Source organism: Peromyscus californicus, unplaced genomic scaffold (genome assembly GCF_007827085.1).
Source record: "Peromyscus californicus insignis strain IS unplaced genomic scaffold, ASM782708v3 Scaffold_3__1_contigs__length_106647218, whole genome shotgun sequence".
NCBI classification, from domain to species: domain Eukaryota; kingdom Metazoa; phylum Chordata; class Mammalia; order Rodentia; family Cricetidae; genus Peromyscus; species Peromyscus californicus.
In genome coordinates this window covers 23166112-23184949 of record NW_026294551.1, presented here as the reverse complement: position 1 = coordinate 23184949, position 18838 = coordinate 23166112, and the positions used below count along the sequence as shown (strand labels likewise).

The 18838-nt window shown below is 41.7% G+C and overlaps 2 protein-coding genes across 2 annotated transcripts; both read right to left on the bottom strand.

The window, feature by feature from the left end:
- Positions 1-6012: 6012 nt before the first annotated feature.
- Positions 6013-6312, bottom strand: LOC128123474 (keratin-associated protein 3-2). The gene has a single exon (XM_052759916.1). It carries the CDS (start codon positions 6310-6312, stop codon positions 6013-6015), a length of 300 nt encoding a protein of 99 aa, XP_052615876.1.
- A 7907-nt stretch (positions 6313-14219) lies between these two features.
- On the bottom strand, positions 14220-14519 carry LOC128123476 (keratin-associated protein 3-2). Its single transcript, XM_052759917.1, has one exon. It carries the CDS (start codon positions 14517-14519, stop codon positions 14220-14222), a length of 300 nt encoding a protein of 99 aa, XP_052615877.1.
- Positions 14520-18838: the final 4319 nt, after the last annotated feature.

Genomic DNA, 18838 nt, shown 5'->3' with positions numbered 1-18838 from the left:
AACAAAAAAAAGGACTATTTCCTTTGCCTTGAACTAAGTCCTGATTGGAGAGTTTTGGCTGCTGGTTATTGCATCTGAAGGGCATGGATATTCATTGTGGTCTTGATTAGACAGGCAGTTTTGTATAATAATGAATAGCTGTACTCTCTGAGAACGTGGAAAGGGGCCAGGACACACATTTGAACCTTATAACCATCAGAAGAAGAGACCATTGGGAACAGAGGGAAACAAATAGACATCATGAAAGTTCACGATAGCAAACGTGGTTGTTCCGTGTATGATGTGCTCTTGTTTTAGGACACCCACTGACTCCTGCTGCCAGAGTCACTTTTTTGAAAATCCATTTTTATTCCTCACTGATACAATCCAGACTGTCTACCTTGGCAAACAGGATCTTCCTTTCCTGGTTGATAGCTCCTTTGCTGCCTTCCACTCTTCTCACACACCCAAGCTCCAGCCACTCTACAAGTTCACAGCATTGGTTCTCCTGCCCGTTCTTTTGTGGCTCAACTTTCATGTTAAAAACTAAGAGAAATTGCTGTGGATGATTGATTGATAAATAAAACACTGATTGGCCAGCAGCCAGGCAGGAAGTATAGGTGGGGCTAGCAGAGAGGAGAATTGGGAGGAGTGGGAGGAGACACCAGCCTGCCGTCCAGGGAGCAGCATGTAAAGACAGCAGGTAAAGTCACGGAACACGTGGCGACATATAGATTAACAGAAATGGGCTGAGTTTAAGTGTAAGAGCTAGACAATGGTAGGCCTGAGCTAATGGCCAAGCAGTCTGTGTGTTTATTTTATATGTGGGCTACAGGACTGCTGGGGCTTGGTGGGACCTGGAGAGAAACTCTCTAGCTACAGGAAATGCCATCCAGCTGCCTCAGGTTGGGATATCCCTATCAGACTCCTCATGCCAAGGCTCAGGGAGCCCTTATGGAAGAGAGAAGCAAGAAGACTGCAGGAGCCAGAGGTGATAAATGATCACAAGGAGACAGTATTGACAGGACACAGCAGGGCAGTTGCATGAGGAAATCAGTGGCTGGGACAGCCTGCGTAAGACTCAGGCAAGCTCAAGTCAGACCAAATCTGAGCATGGAGAAGAGAGGTGAGCACAAGGCCCCACCCTAGCTGAGGAGCTACTGGGAGCTGCTGGGGGAGGGAGAGTCAGTTTTCTTTAGGAGTGTTGTTCCTGATAGGTTGACCACATTCCAGGGGAAGGCCACATTTCCGAGGGTATATGGGCGGCACAACTTGGACTTGATGGGTTTAAAAAAAGAGGAGAGGGACACAAAGTTGGGTGACCAGGAAAGGGAGTATAGATTATGGAAGGAGGGGATGAATATGATCAAAATACCTCATCTGAAATTCTCAAAGAAAAATAAAAAAATCACACACAAATTCATATGTGGGCCAGCTCTCCCGCTCTTAAGACATCAAGGCCAGTTCTCTCACATGCCTCAGGCACTGATGGGAGGTGGGGAGAAGACATCTCTCCCCAACCCATGCTGCTACACTACAGATGGGTAATAGAGACAGTTCTCCCATGCCCACAAATTCGGGGCTGGCTCACCCATGCCTCCGCCAATGGGGTTGGCTCTTTGTGCTGCCCACACAAGGTGCAGGACCTGCTTTCCCAAGTGTTGCAGCTGGTGGTGGGCAGGGGCAGCTCTCCCACCCTCTGACCTCAGGGTCAGCTCTCCCACCTGCCTCAGGCACGATGGGTGGGAGGGGTGGGGGTGGGGTAGGGAGGTGGGAGAGTGAGGTGTTTGTAGCATCTCTCTCCCACTCATGCCATCACATGACAGATGAGTAATGGGGACAGTTCTCTCTTTCTCACAACATCAGGGCTGGCTCACCCACACCTCTGCCAATGGGGTTGGCTCTATTGTATGCCCACATGAGGTGCAGGGCCTGCCGACAGCATCTCTTTTAAGACATACTATGTCTTATCTCTGGTCCTTAGCATATAACAGACCATTAATAAGTTTGCTAAAGACAAATCTATTTACTAATAGGGACTTGTGTTTTGATACATAATTCTTTACAAAAGTCAATGTTGAAGACATGGAAAATGGGTGGATAGGAGACTACTGGCTGGTGGCCATATTGTCATATGACTGATTAGATGCACATTTAGGTGTAACACTCTCATTCACTAACTGTATTTTTTTTTTCTAGGAATGGAACCCCTATTTGGGTCTTAACTTGTTTTCACCATAAAATGAGAAAATAATACCTGTGTTTTTTACTGAGTGGTTATCAACCAACAAACACCAAAATGTGTTTTACTTTATAAAATTTAGTACTGCTAAATGATACATCTTGGTTCCCAATGGCTGCATAATTGTTAACATGTTCACTTCCTTCCTTCAAGTTAATTTGTTAAGAACATGTTATATATGGCTGGGTGCAGGTTTGACAAAGCTATGCAGCCATCACCCTGGTAGAGACATTAACATTTCCCCATCACACTGGAATGTTATTTTGTGTCCTTTTCACTTGGCTCCAAAGGTAAACATTACAGTGATTCCTGCTACCGTGGATTACTGTTCTGTATTCTTGAATTTTATGCATAAAGTCACACAGTATTCATAATTTTGTGTCTGGTTTTCTTCAGTTAGCACTCTGTCTTTCAGTTCTCTGATGCTGCATCAGTATCTTATAGAATTTAAAAGGTTCATTTTGTAATTTTGATTTTTTTGGTCTTTTCTGTGGATGCATGCTATTTCCCATTTGATGCTATTATAAATAAAACTTCTAAAGCATTCATGTGCAAATGTTTTTGTGGATGCATTTTTTCTTCTCTTGGGTCAATATTAAAGTAGAATTGTTGAATTGTGAGTAGGTATATATTTCCTTATTTCTTTTTATAAGAAGCTATCAGAGACTGGAGAGATGTGCAGCAGTTAAGAGCACTTTGTGCTCTTGCAGAGGACCTGAGTTTGGTTCCTAGCACCCACGTCAGGCAGCTCACAACTACCTGTTACTCTAGTTCCAGAGGGTCTGACACCCTCTTCTGGCATCTGTAGGCACCTACACTAATGTATACATACCCACACACAGGTACAGATACAATATACATAATTGAAAAGGAAAATTTTTTTTGTTGTTGTTTTGTTTTTCAAGACAGGGTTTCTCTGTGTAGCTTTGCGCCTTTCCTGGAACTCGCTTTTGGAGACCAGGCTGGCCTCGAACTCACAGAGATCCGCCTGGCTCTGCCTCCCGAGTGCTGGGATTAAAGGCGTGCACCACCACCGCCCAGCAATATATTTTTAAAATAAATAAATAAACTAAATCTTAAAAAAAGAAACTTCTTGAGTTTTATCATCAAAGGAATTATATTAATTTACACAACTATAGCAAAATGTTTATGGTAAACAACTTAAATTTATCTTGGCTCATGATTTCAGAAGTTTTGGTTCATGGTCACTTGGTCCTATCACTTTGAACCCATTGCAAAGGATATCAAAGTAAGGGATGGAGAAAAGGAGAAAGCTGCTCATAATGTGGTGGTCAGGAAGCAGATAATGGGAGATGAGGGGGATCCCAATTTTTTTTTGGAGTGTACTCTGAGGGACCGCACTTCCTTCTAGTAGGCCGTTCTTCCTAAAGTTTCTACTATTTCCCAATATTGTTATCAACCAGGGACCAAGACTTCAACACATGAATTTGGGGGATATTTAATATCCAAACTATAATGGGGTCATATCACTCATGCTGCCATCAACAACGGATGAACTATTTAGTCAATCTGAGTTTTCTCCATTTGGTCTTGTCAGTTGTTATAGTTTCAGACATTCTACCCTTTGTAAAGTGTTGCACTTTGTTTTACATTTTCCTAGTAACTAATTATATGGAGCCATTTCCCATGTCTTTATCTTTAACCATTCATATACTGATAGGCATCTAGGATGTGCTGTGGGATAATGCTTTTGTACAATTGTTTAATAAAACGCTGATTGGCCAGTAGCCAGGCAGGAAGTATAGGCGGGATAAACAGACAAGGAGAATTCTGGGAAGAGGAAGGCTAAGTTAGGAGATGCCAGCCCATCGTCCAGGGGGCAGCATGTAATGGCACACAGGTAAAGTCATGGAACACATGGCAATACATAGATTAACAGAAATGGGCTGAGTTGAAGTGTAAGAGTTTAAGCAGTCAGTGGTAGGCCTGAGCTAATGGCCAAGCAGTTTTAATTAATATAAGTCTCTGTGTGTTTACTTGGATCTAAGCAGCTGTGGGACCAGGTAGGACACAGGAAACTTCCAGCTACAAGGATGGTTCTGTTTCCTGAGTATGATGAGTAGTTCAGCAATAAACATGGATTAAAGCAGCTTGAACCAGGCAAGTCATCAAAGTCTACCTTCAAGCACACCTCTCTACTGGGCTCTTACACATTGGGTGTTGGTTACTTTTCTGTTTTGGTCATTGAAGAGAAATGAATCTGGGGAGAAAGGATTTATTTTGGCTCACTGTTCCAGAGGGATATAATCCATAATGGGGGACATGGAAGTCAGAGTATGAGTCCAACCTGGTAGTCAGGAAGCAGAGAGAGAGAGAGAGAGAGAGAGAGAGAGAGAGAGAGAGAGAGGAGAGTGTGTATGAAAGAGAGAGGAGAGAGAGTGTGTGTGTGTGAGAGAGAGTGTGTGTGTGTGTGTGTGTGTGTGTGTGTGTGTGTGAGAATGTGTGTGTGTGAGAGAGAGAAGAGAGGAGAGAGAGAGTATGGGTGTATGAGAGAGAGACAGAAAGAGAGAGAGGAGAGGAAGAGAGACAGTGTGTGTGTATGTGAGAGAGAGGTGGGGGAGAGAGGAGAGAGAGCATGTGTGTGTGAGAGAGAGGAGAGAGAGAGAGAGAGAGAGAGAGAGAGAGAGAGAGAGAGAGAGAATAAGGAGTGGAACCAGGCTATAACAGCTCAAAGTCAGCTCACAGTGACACACTTTGTACCTCCTAAAGGATCTATGACTTTCTCAATCAGTGACACCAACTGGGGCTTGGTGTTCAAATACCTGAGCCTGTGGGAAGCATTTCCCATTCAAATCAGCATATACCAAGTGTCCTGGCTGGGGCTGGTGTTCTTTGTCAGCTCAACACAAGCTAGAACTGTCTGAGAAGAGGGAATCTTAATTGAGAAAATGCCTCCATAGGACTGGCCTATAGACAAGTCTGTAGGGTACTGTTTTGATTAATGGTTGATGTGGGAGAGCCCCGCCATGGGGTGGGGCCGACCCTGGGAGGTTGGTTCCTCCGAGCTTTATAAGAAAACAGGCCGAGCAGGCTGTGAGGAGCAAGCCAACCAGCAGGGTTCTTCCCTGGCTTCTGTTTTAGTTTCTGTCTCCCACCCTGATCCCTTCGGTGACAGACTGTGATATGGGAGTGTCAGCCCAATAACCCCTTTCCTCCCCAAGAAGCAAGGTCATGGTGTTTTGTCACAGCAATAGAAACCCTAACTAGGACCCCAGACCACTTAATTTCCCCAGAATAGCAAGAGTAACAAGATCAATACGTTTCTCTTTACTGCCTCTGTTTTCAATGTCACCCATGCTGTTAGTTTTTTTTAAATGCCAATTAACACCAGGAGTTCAGAAACACATTTAACACAGAAACACATTAAGTCATAGAGATAAACAGAAAGCAATTATGCACATTTGTGCTATGCCACAGACACAAAATTTATTAGGAAGATCATGAAGAAATTCCCTAATACTTCAGAAAGATACCACCCAAGACCAAAATCAGAAGCCCCAAACACCCAAAGAAAGGCACAAAGGAGTCAACATCTTCAGAAACCTTAAAGCATCAACCGTCCAAACTGCATCTGGTTACAGTTAAAAGCTGCATCACCAAAGACTCTGGTTTCTTTTGGTTGAGGCAGGCAGGAGAGGTGTTGTTAATGACAGCGTCACCCAACTTCAGCTTTTAAACCAGAGTAAACTAATTGCAGGTTCTGCCAGGTAAGTGCTAGGGCTCCCGGGTTGACTCTTTCGAAGACAGGTACCAAGCACTGGAGCCCCAGTTCAGCAGCACCTTGGGGTGCAGGGCTCCTCACAGCCAGGCTGCACATAGGTGGTGAGGTTGACGGTCAGCAGGTCTGGGGTCGGGTGGCAGGAGTTGAGCAGGAAGCAGGTGGGCACACAGGGCTGAGGAATGTGGCAGGGTGGGGGACAGTTGTCACAGCAGGTGGGCTCCAGTTGCCAAATGGTGTGTGGGCAGGTGCTGGGCAGGCAGACTCCACAGCGGCAGGACTTGTCTGAGGAGCAGATGGTGGTGGCAGGGCCGGTGGGGACGCTGCAGCAGCGGGCGACACAGCAAGCCATGGTGATGGAGTCTGGTTGGCTTTGGTCCAATGGAAAGATGAAGTTTCTGAGGTTCAAATGTCTCCTCTTGCTCCGGGGTTGTTATATACCCTCCCCAGTGGGCGTTGGTCCCACCAATAGGCTTCTTTCCTGGTTCTTGTTTATGTTCGTGTTCCCATTATCTTTTAATTGGTCTGACATTTGGATGCCTGTAAAGAGTCCCTATTTTGCTAATTACCTTTTATTTGAATTCGTTGCTAAATTTTAACTGATTGCTCTTGCTATTTGTCACTGGGACACAAGCTTTATGACGTATCACAAAAAGGCTTCTTTTATTACAATGTCACCACCAGGCTAGCTGGGGACCACATGGGCATGACAGCAATGTGCAGAATGCTGCTCTCCATGCTGCTGTTCACCTTTTTTTCTCTTTGCCCCTTTCTATATCAGATGGCTTGATGAACTGTTTCTGTTTTGAAGACCTGAATGGTAACTTTATTTTAGTTACTGTCTGTGAGCTTTGAGGCACTTGGAACTCAAAACTACACTAAAGTGGGAAAACAGTTTTATGAGAAATACGGCAAAACTTTACACTCAATAGTTTAATGTAAAATATTACATAGTCACTACAATTTCAAAACTGCTGAAAAACATAAAGGTAATTTACCTATAGTGGAACCATCTGGAAAATATCTATTAATATTATATATGTATGATAGAAAACACTCTTGATTATATGTAATTATCCATTTTTACATTTCTGGAATCATTTTGTGTAAGTTCTATAATATACCTTCTTGCATAAGCATATATATTTCATTATTTTGCGTTCCTTAGTATATTTAATAGTGTTATTTTTTAGTATTCTCTAGTACTCATCATCTAATTGTACTTCTTGGTTACTTTAAGATTTCATTTTCTTAATCATTTTCTTTATCTCAATTTTTCTTTGATAACTGTGGCAATAGAGAGACTCTCTATATGGATCTTTGTGCTTATTATGGTTATCCTGAAGCAGAAATAATTACCAGGTAGAGTTATAGGGATAAATGTTAAAGTCTAATATTTTCAAAGCCTTTGATATTTGTTACTCTACTGCCCTCCAGTACTTTTTCAGCTGCGTTTGGTTGAGAATTCCTGGTCCTCTGTACATTTTGTAAACATTAAGTTAGGTTGACACATCCTCCCATCATATATGTTCCACGCATTTGTCTCTGATCAAGAATTTCCATTCCTGTTGCTTTTTTCCCTTGGCCATTAAATGTGGAACAGTTGAATTTTTAACCTTTTCATAGGATGAAAATGAAATACTAAGTCAAAGAATAACTTTTAAGACTACAAGGCTAAAATTCCAGTAAAATCAATCACAATAGAAAGCAAACATATGAGCCTGACCCAGATTGATTTTAGCTTTTGTTCCCTCATTGTGTTGAAAGAACCAAGTCTTATTCTAGGGCACCATTTAGACTTAGGTACTCTTCAGTGTTGAAGAGAAAGTACTAGGTATGTCCCTGGACACCATTATCTCTGCAGGTTAGAACATTTCTGCTAAGATTGGACTCATGCATCCTTTAAGCCATGGTTCTCATACTTTTCTCACCTCCTACTCTAAGGTTATCTGTCCATCAGTGTATGATGACAGGTGTTTCTGCATGTTTGGGGAACAGGTGTACAGAACCAAAAGGACCACACTCAGAGTCAGAAAGAGCTCTTTATTGGCCCCAGGAGTACTGGTTACTTCTTCCCTTGTTATTATAGGGATTTCACTTTTTAGAGTCTTGCCACTCTTCTCTGCAAGTGAGGGCAGTAATACATTCTCTCACTTAAAAGACCACTGTAAGCCTCATGAGAAGAAAAGAGTGTAAAGTCCATGGTGTGCAAAGATGAGTTGAGTATTGCAACCATTGGAGTAAGTTGCAGATCAAACCTAAGGCAAAATAAAGACAAAAGCAGCATAGTCATAAGAAAGCGGAGGGAGAAGGGGGAAGCAAGTATGAGAGAAGCATTAGGTGAGACAGCAGACACCAATCTCGAAAGTTCATGCCAAATAAAAGTTAACAACTAGAATGTTAACACCTGTAAGTAGAAAATATAGTTGGCATGTACACTAAGTTAAAACATTTTAAAAAGTGTCCCCCAGGGTTTTCTTTGAAAGAGAGGATTTGACAGTCTCTGGTGTTCCAGAACCTTCCCAAGATTTCTCACTGAATGAATAGCTGCTAAATTGCACACCATATTGCTTAGGGAAAATGAATATTTTTTTTTGTGTGTGTGTGTTTGCTTGCATTTGGGTTCATGTGTACACATGTATGTGGAGGCCAGAGGAGAAACACATTGTTGTTCCTTAGACACCATTCAACTATTCTTTCTTTCCTTTAAAAAAATGTTTCATTATTTTTATTTTTTTTGTGTATGAATGTTTTGCCCATATGTGTGCATGTGCAGCATGTGCATATCTGGTGCCACAGAGTCTAGAAGAAGGCATCAGACCCTCTGAAACTGGAAGCATGGTCATGTGGGTGAGCTGTCTTGTGGGTGCTGGAAACTGAACCCAGGTCCCCTGCAAGACTAGCAAGTGCCCTTAACTTCTGAGCCATTTCTCCAAGCCTCCACCTTTTCTTTTTTGAGACAGGGTCTCTCACTGGCCTGGAGCTGCTCAAGTAGGAGATTTGGCTGGTTAGTGATCTCCAGGGATCCTCCTGTCTTCACCTCCTCAGCATTGGGATTACAAGCATGTGCCACAATGCTCCCCTTTCTTATCTTTAACTTTTAGGTTTTTTTTTTTGTTTTGTTTTTGGGTTTTTCCCCTTTTTTTTGGTTTTCTTTTTATTAAGAAAATTTTTTCATTCATTTTACACACCAATCAAAGATCCCCCTCTTCCCTCCTCACACCTCCCAGCCTCCCCCTCCCAACCCCCCTATGCCCTCCACAAGAAGACAAGGCCTCCCATGGGGAGGCACATCCAGTAGAGATAAGTCCAAGCTCTTCCCCCTGCCTTAAGGCTTCATGAGGTGTCCCATCACAGATAGTGGCTCCAAAAAGCCCACTCATGCACCAGGGATGGATTCTGATCCTACCGCCAGGGGGCCCCCAAGCAGATCAAGCTACACAACTGTCTCAGCATACAGAAGGCCTAGCCCAGTCCCATGCAGGCTCCGCAGCCATTGATTCAACTTTCATGAGTTCTGACTAGTTCGGTTTGGTCGTCTCTGCAGGTTTCACCATCATGATCCTGATGCACTTGCTCATAGAATCCCTCCTCTCTCTCTCTGACTGGACTCCTGGAGCTCTGCCTGGTGTTTGGCTGTGGATCTCTGCATCTGCTTCCATCAGTCACTGGAGAAAAGTTCTGTGATGACAGTTAGGGTATTCACCGATCTGAACACTGCAACAAGCCAGTTCAGTTCAGACACTTTCTCTACTATTGCTAATAGTCTTAGCTGGGCCAAAGTAATATAAAATACCTTGGGCTAACTCTAACCAAACAAGTGAAAGACCTGTATGACAAGAACTTAAAAGTCCTTGAAGAAAGAAATTGAAAAAGGTATCAGAAAATGGAAAGATCTCCCATGCTCATGGATAGGTAGAACCAGCATAATAAAAATGGCAATCTTACCAAAAGCAATCTACAGATTCAATGCAATCTCCATCAAAATACCAACACAATTCTTCATAGACATTGAAAGAACAATATTCAACTTCATATAGAAAAACAAACAACCTAGGATAGCTAAAACAATTCTTTACAATAAGGCAACTTCTAGAGGCATCACCATCCCTGACTTCAGGCTCTTCTGTAGAGCTAAAATAATAAAAACAGCTTGGTATGGGATAAAAACCAACATGTGGACAGATGGAATTGAATTAAAGACCCTGATATTAAGCCACATACCTATGAACATCTGATTTTTGACAAAGAAGCCAAAACTATACAATGGAAAAAAGAAAGCATCTTCAATAAATGGTGCTGGCGTAACTGGATGTCAACATGTTGAAGATTGCAAATAGATCCATATCTATTGCCATGCACAAAACTCAAGTCCAAGTGGATCAAAAATCTCAATATAAAACCATTTATATGGAACCTGATAAAAGAGAAAGTAGGAAGTAGTCTTGAATGCATTGGCACAGGAGACCACTTCCTAAATATAACACCAGTAGCACAGACACTGAGAGCAACAATTAATAAATGGGACCTCCTGAAACTGAGAAGCTTCTGTAGGGCAAAGGACACCGTCAATAAGACAAAATGACAGCCTATAGAATTGGAAAAGATCTTTACCAATGGCACATTTGACAGAGGGCTGATTTCTAATATATAAAGAATTCAAGAAACTAGACATAAAAATACCTAACAATCCAATTAAAAAATGGGCTATAGAGCTAAACAGAGAATTCTCAAAGGAAGAATTTCAAATGGCCTAAAGTGTCTGAAAGACATTTAAGGAATTGCTCAGCATCTTTAGTCATCAGGGAGATGCAAATCAAAATGACTCTGAGATACCATCTTACACCTGTCAGAAGGGCTAAGATCAGAAGCACTGCAGACAGCTTATGTTGGAGAGGATGTGGAGCAAGGGGAACACTTCTCTGCTGTTGGTGGGAGTGTGAACTTGTACAGCCACTTTGGAAATCAGTGTGGAAGTTTCTCAGAAAATTGGGAATTAATGTTTCTCAAGACCCAGCTATACCAATCTTGGGCATACACCCAAGGGATGCTTAATGATACCACAAAGATACATGCTCAACTATGTTCATAGCACTGCATTATTCATAATAGCCAGAACCTGGAAACAACCTAGATGCCTGTCAACTGAAGAATGGATTAAGAATATGTGGTACATATACACAATGGAGTACTACTCAGCAGAGAAAAACAATGACAGCATGTAATTTGCAGGCAAATGGATGGAACTAGAAAATACCATCCTGAGTGAGGTAACCCAGACTCAGAAGGACAAACATGAACCCATTCATAAGTGGATACTAGATGTAAAGCAAAGGATAACCAGACAACAACCCACAACTCCAGAGAAGCTAGCTAACAAGGAAGAACCAAAGAGGGACACATGGATGGCCATGGGAAGGGGAAATAGATGAGATCTCCATGAGTAGACTGGGGAGGAGGGGTAGGCAATGGAGGATAGGGGATAGAGGGTGAGAACATAAGGGAATGGGATGGTCAAGCTGAAACAGGGATGGAGTGGGAAAGCAATGAAAGAGATACCATGATAGAGGGAGACATTATGGGGATAGAGAGAAAACCAGTGCTAGGGAAGTTGCCAGGAATCCCCAAGAATGACCCCAGCTTGTTTTTGTTTTTTTGAGACAGGGTTTCTCTGTGTAGCCATAATTGTCTTGGAACTTTCTCTGTAGACCAGGCTGGCCTCAAACTCACAGAGATCTACTTGCCTCTGCCTTGAGAGTTTGGGATAAAAGGCACGTGCCACCTTGCCTGGCTTTATTTATTTATTTATTTATTTATTTATTTATTTATTTATTTATTCATTCATTCATTCATTCATTCATTCATTCATTTATTTATTTATTTATAAATGCAGATTCTAGCAATCAGACTCCAGTCCTTGCATTTGCAAGGCAAACACTTTACCAACTGAGCTATTTCCTCAGCCCTGTCTCATTCATTAAAAAAATTAATGACATAGTTAGTCATTTATTGAGGAATAATTCCAGGTGCTGTGATAAATGTTGGCAGTGAACACAATAAACTTGATCTCCGTCCTCATGGAATTTACAGTCTGTTGGAAAGGCTTATCATGCATATATTATAAATTGTTGATGTTAGAAATAATAATTAGGTTCTAAGAGCAAAATGAAAAAGGGAAGGATGGTCCTTAGATGTTTTCTGGAGACGTTATAATGAAAAAATGGTGTGCAGATCATCAGATTTTCATGGCCGAAAGATGCCAATCTACTTAGGGTACACCATTATTTTGTATCTACAATAAAAAGACTTATTATTGTGTATGCAGAATATCATGCCTCTCTAGTTATAAATGAGATTTAAGATTGTATGAATAGACTCAAACAGTTATTAAATAACAAATACATGATGATAATCTTTTTTTTATTGACAAGACATGCAATACTTGATGAATGTATTTTCTCTTCAGTGGCCTAAGAGACCTGGAAATTACTCTGCTTATAAACAAAACTAATGAGACCTGGAAAGGTGAGATAATAGTCCTTAAGTGATCTGGTGACTCACTTGCTAAAGACTAAGTAAATATAGGATCCAGGGGCAATGAGCTACGGCTTCTGTAAAATGGAAGCCCTGTGCTTGTGATTCTTGAATAAATGGCAGATTTTCAAAGCAGAAGCATCAAGAAGCCTGTGAGGATACTCTGGTGTATCCCTCTCTAGTGACACTGATGGGCCTCTGAAGATATTTTAAGACAGGGTTATTTAGGCATTTACTGCTCTGTGTTTTCACCCTACTCGTTTTTTGAACACACAAACATTGTTTTGTCTTTATCTCAGGGCGTTTCCAGAGTTTGACCTGTGTATTTCTACATGTGTTGTTTGTTTGTATGCGGATATGTATTATGTTGTAAAAGCTTATATATACATATATATATGTATATATATGTATATATATACATATATATATATAATGCAAGTATAATACACATACACACATTCTTCATAGGCTCAGAAAAGGCTCAGAAAATTTATTCTCTATGATATAAATTTATGTATGTTCATAGAATCAGTTAATGGGTTCAGTTAGCCAATTTCTTTCTTTCTCTTTCTTTTTTAGATAGAATCTCCCTGTGTTTCTCAAGCCTGGCCTTGACCTCTCTGTCCTCCCATCTCAGCCTCCTGATCACTGGAGTTACAGATACAGCTAGCTGTACCCGGTTTTGATGGAAGTTTTAGCTCTAGTTCTTCATCTGTCGCCTAAGAGAAGCTGGCATTCTACTGACTACTGGACTAGCACTTCTGTGATAACAGATGGCAAATGAGGCGTGTACTAGTGTCCAGAGTCAACCACTTTGAGCTCTGTAAGTGAAAACGAGACAGAAGTGACCCAGATCTTACAGCTGAATCCCTATCAACTTGGACTAGAGCCCACTTATCCCCTTCCTGTCAAAATTGGATGTGATGATTTTGTTGAGGAGTCTTACATTTTTTACACTTTCCATGCATGTTTTGAATCTGTGTCATAGGTGCTGATCAGATTTCTTCATCTGCTTGCACTGGAGGCTTTATGATGTAGGACAGAATTGGGCTCTAGAGTCAGACACACCTGGAGTTAAATTCTGGTTGCCTTAGTAACTAACTTTACAATTATGAGAACAGTTAATAACTTAAGCAGCTTTGCTCATATCATCATGTAGTGTTGTTCTGAGGATTCTGTGAGTTTGAGGGAAAGGACAGAAGACGGACGTTAAAGACAGACAAGAGGTTAGGATGGCATGCCAGCATACTAGCTCCAATGCTGCCTTCTTCTGGAACTTTCTACAATTAAAAAAAAAAAAGATCCTCTATTTTGAAATGCAAGAAATGAATTTCAAACACTACCATAAATAAAGAACATACATGGCCAGGGAAATACAGTTTATTAGAAGACCCATCCGGAGATTATTTTGCCTCTGAAAATACTCAACACAGGAAATGAGATCCTAGAAGCAATGATCCCAAACCCCATAATTTGAAATCTTAAAGATTTCAATAGCATTTTCATAAGGGAAGACATTCACCTGTTCACATGAATCACATGACCATTCATCCCATTTGCATAAGCAAATTTCTCAGCTTTCTTGCCATTAAAATCAAAGGTAGGGTTTTCATAGCCCTGACCATCTGCCTACTTTAACATTGTGACAACTTCTGAGACAAGTGGACAGGGGTTAGGCAGCTCCTGGGGTCTGCAGTATCAGTCTCTGAGCACGGGAGCCCCAGGTCAGCAGCACCTTGGGGTGCAGGGCTCCTCACAGCCAGGCTGCACATAGGTGGTGAGGTTGACAGTCAGCAGGTCTGGGGTCGGGTGGCAGGAGTTGAGCAGGAAGCAGGTGGGCACACAGGGCTGAGGAATGTGGCAGGGTGGGGGACAGTTGTCACAGCAGGTGGGCTCCAGTTGCCAAATGGTGTGTGGGCAGGTGCTGGGCAGGCAGACTCCACAGCGGCAGGACTTGTCTGAGGAGCAGATGGTGGTGGCAGGGCCGGTGGGGACGCTGCAGCAGCGGGCGACACAGCAAGCCATGGTGATGGAGTCTGGTTGGCTCTGGTCCAATGGAAAGATGAAGTCTCGGAGGTTCAAATGTCTCCTGTCAGTCTGGACTCTTTTATACCCTCCCCAGTGGGTGAGAGTCCAATCAGAAGGCTTCCTTCTCATCCTGCTTTTGTTTATGACACCCTTTTCCACAAAGATTATCTAATCAGTTTGGTATTTTCTTGTCTATTAGGAGTTCTTGCCCTTATTAATTCAGTTGTAGTTTTGACTCATGGGGTCAGTATTTCTGTCATAAGATCGTCATATTTTATCTTTACAGCATTCTGACGTGCCCAAACTGGTGTGAGTTACAAGTAATTTGAGCAAGTGACACCTCATGTACACTTTTAGGTTTGAAATCTTCCTCCCCTCTTCTTGATTTTAAATTATCTACCTATCTATAAATGTGGCTATTTCATCTGACAATATAAACTTCTAACATTTCTTTATTTAGTGATAATAAAAGTCAGGCTCTCCTGAGCAAGCAATGAATCAGACATCATGGTATGGGGTTAGATTCTTTTTCATTGTTTGAAATAAATCTATAGGAAGTGATTTATTTTTTTGGTCTAGTGACCTTTTAAAGGTGGTGTTACATTTTATTTTTCCACAGCTTCTCTTTTCTTAAAGATGAGCCAAAGTATAAAAACCATTGGAAAGAGAAAAAAATAAACAAATGAAAAACAAAACAAAACAAAACAAAACCCAAACCAAAAAACCTCACTTGCTCTCCTTGATCAGGTATGTCATGAAAGGAAAATGAACCTAATTAATTTTCTTTTTCTTCTTCTTTTGTTGTTGTTTTTTTCTTTTTTCTTTTTCTTTTTTGACAGGGTTTCTCTGTGTAGTTTTAGTTCCTGAATCTCTCTCTGTAGGCCAGGCTGGCCTCGAACTCACAGAGATCCGCCTGGCTCTGCCTCCCGAGTCCTGGGATTAAAGGTGTGTACCATCGCTGCCCGGCCCCCTAATTCATTTTCACATGAATGACATATACACTTTAAAATAAGACAAAATGGGAGTCACAGGAGAAATCACGTGATTCACAGAGTTAACAGCAGGTTTAAGATGGTGACTGTAGCAATGCAATGTAGAATGAAGGACTTCATTAAAACGTGTTATGGACTCACATCTGCATATTTCTTTATTTTTCCTTCTTGGATCTTCACCTGGGTAGTAAACTCCTCTGAGATGCCTTCTACAGCATTCTTCACCTCAGCTGGCCTTGATTTGTCTTCCTGTCGGCAGAAGATGAGACACAACAATGTCTAACTTGTAATAGCTGATGGTTCCGACATCGTCACAGGGCTCTAACACAACAATGTCTAATGTGCACTAGTTGACGGTTCCGACATCTTCACAGGGCTCTAACACAAAACACTCAGCCGGTGGCATCTAAATTACATAGTCTATTGGATGGAAAATGATTTTTTGTTAAGCACAGAGTCCTTGGTGAGTTGTTGTTCAATCAACATGGCATGCCTAAAAGAAGAAGGGTGACTGGAAAAGCGTTAGATGCGGCCACCATGAAGTGTCATGCATTACATGTCATGCAGGCCGTTTGACTTTTGTTTGAATACTGTGTTTATCGTAAATGAAAATGTTCCCTCTGTCATCTCACTTAGATTGCTGCTTTAGCTTCAGATGTTCTGCGCTAGTTCTCTGCTTCCCAAACCATTCTCATTCTTGAGGGTTTGGCCCATATACCTCCTTTACAAATTAGTCCTTCCAGATGTTTTCACAATTGTCTATGCTGTCAAGTTGACCTCGCTTCATTCTGACACATGCATATTACAGTTTCCCTTACATTTCTATTGTTCATGCCAGTGCAAGGCCCTTGTGATGGGAACTGTATCCTTGGTCTTGTTTACTTCCTTCAAGCACTTGAGGAGATGCCTGGGACATCAGAGGCATTTGAGAAATGCTTGGAATGTGAGTGTATGGATGTCTATTGACCAGCTTGTCTGTGTCTTTAAGGACACATTTGAGTTGTTTATATATTCAGGGAAAACAAAAAAATAAACATAGGTGCTAGGTGTTGATCTTGAAATGTAAAACAATTCTAAACTTAGAGTGAATGAATGTTTTATGATTCAGGCAATTTTCTCCATGTATCTATGTATCCTTGTGTGACTTCCCTTCAACTATGAGATTTGTGTTGATGTCATCAGAAAGTATAATTCTGCTGTAACCTTTCAGCTTCATGATGCATGCGTCAAGAGTCCTTATGTAATTATAGCATTAAACACTGAGACAGCACAGGATCTGGGGGATGGTGGTGTTTATTTACTTTTAAAATAAGAAGATCCTTGACTGCAATTTTTCCATTCCTCTGCAATCATTGTTCAAAACACAGGAAGACTCCTTCTGCCAAAATGAAGCCCCAGTGTCAAAGCGTCTTCCAGAGTGTCTCACTAAAGCCCTTTGTCAATCATTGCAGATCCTTAAGGCAAGCTCTTTAAATGCCTTCATTTAGCAGCAGGAGGGTTTACACTCACAAGATTGGACACAGGTGGAAACAGAGATCCCTGTCAGATCTGGGGCAGGGTAGCCCTTGTTGAGCAGCCAGCATGACGACACATAGGAATCAGGCACACAGCAGGGTGGGGGGCAAGTGACGCAGCAGGTGGGCTGAAGGAGACTGAGCTTGTGTGGACAGGTGCTGGGCAGGCAGACTTCACGCGGACAGTATACATCAGAGGAGCAGAGGGTGGTGGCCGGGCCCATGGGAACACGGCAGCATCCTTGGAGACAGGAATTGCAGCCAGTCATGGTGACAGTGGATCAGGTTTTGTTGCTGAGGAAGGCGATCTTCCACAAAGTTGCCCTGGGAGGGCCTTTTATACCTACCTATTTCAGGGAACATAACCTCTGCCTTCAGCAGGCTTCCTTGTTGATGTTTGCACAACCCCACACAAATAACGCAGGACCTTCTGTATCAGCCACGGGACATGCGCTCCTGAGGTTTTATTTGGTTGTGTTGCTTCATTCAAACTTGCTTCCTGCTACAGTGTCAAAATCGTGTCAAGTAGTTCTCCATTTACTCAATGATATGTTAACATGCTTGCATTTATCCTGAGTTTTTCTTGTTCGTTCCCTAGAATTTCTTCCTACAAGTGGTCTATATTGAGTGGAAAGTATCAAGAGTGATGTTCCCAAGAAATAAGAAAGAGTCCTTCCCAAACTGTGCACCCCTGATACATTTGGGAAGTCCAAACCTGTAGGACTTCTCTTTTTCTATCAGATACACAGTGGTATTTTTGCATGGATCTGAGGGAATAAATGAATATTGAAGACACACAACGTGATTGTGTTTAGAGATGACAGAACTTGCTAGATGATTTTCTATATAGTAGCCCTTCATCACCTAGACATGCAAATAAGTAGGAATATGAATAAGCCTTTAGTTTTACAAGGGATTGGTTACTTAAACTACAAACTGAAATAGATTAAAATACAGGTTCTTAGGAAGGTATGTGGCCTGAAAAATATGAGTATGCATTTCTGTGCAAACCAGCATGAAGAGCTTTTGCTTTTTATAAAAACCAAACCACTGACCTGTCACTTCTGTTGTTCAAAGCCACACTCAGTGTTGACAATAACCAGTCAGATGACAGACAGACACCATTTCCAATTTCTTTCCGCTGTAATTCTGTTAGAGTGCTAATGCTTCATGATTTAAATTAGTGTGTGACTGCAGTAAAGGCCATTGGTGAGTTAATTCATTTACTGGAAGTCAGGTGCTCATTGACTTTCTAGTATGTCCTAAGGGGTCAGGTGGAGACATGAACATAGAAGACGTAGATGGTCCCTGTCCTTGTGGGGAACATGATCTGATGGAAGCCGCCAGCAATATTTTAGTGTATGGTTCTAAAGACATTTAACCAAGAAGTTGGTCAAGCTACGGAGTTTCAGAGCTCAGTTTGTATTGTAACTTCTGAGTTGTCAGGCGTAAATGAAGTCATTGAATCTATATGGATTTCAATTTTTTAACTGCAAATCTAGAAAAAAATAGTAGCTACCCACTATATTATTATTACTATGATAAAATAACTATTAAATGAGAATTACTCATGCAAAAACCTCCAGCATTGTGTGTGGCATGAAAAATTATTTAGTGAATGGCAGATGCTCCTGTGGCTATTATGAGAAGTTCCATAAGTGAAGACACTATGGCAGAAGGCTGATGTGGCCAAGGAAGCTTCAGTGGAGGAGTTGGATTAAGATTTTTTTATTAAAAGTGTTTAGAAAGAAGTGCATTGCATGAAAACAAACCAATGGCCTGCCCTTTGACACTGTCCTGCTCCCACTCT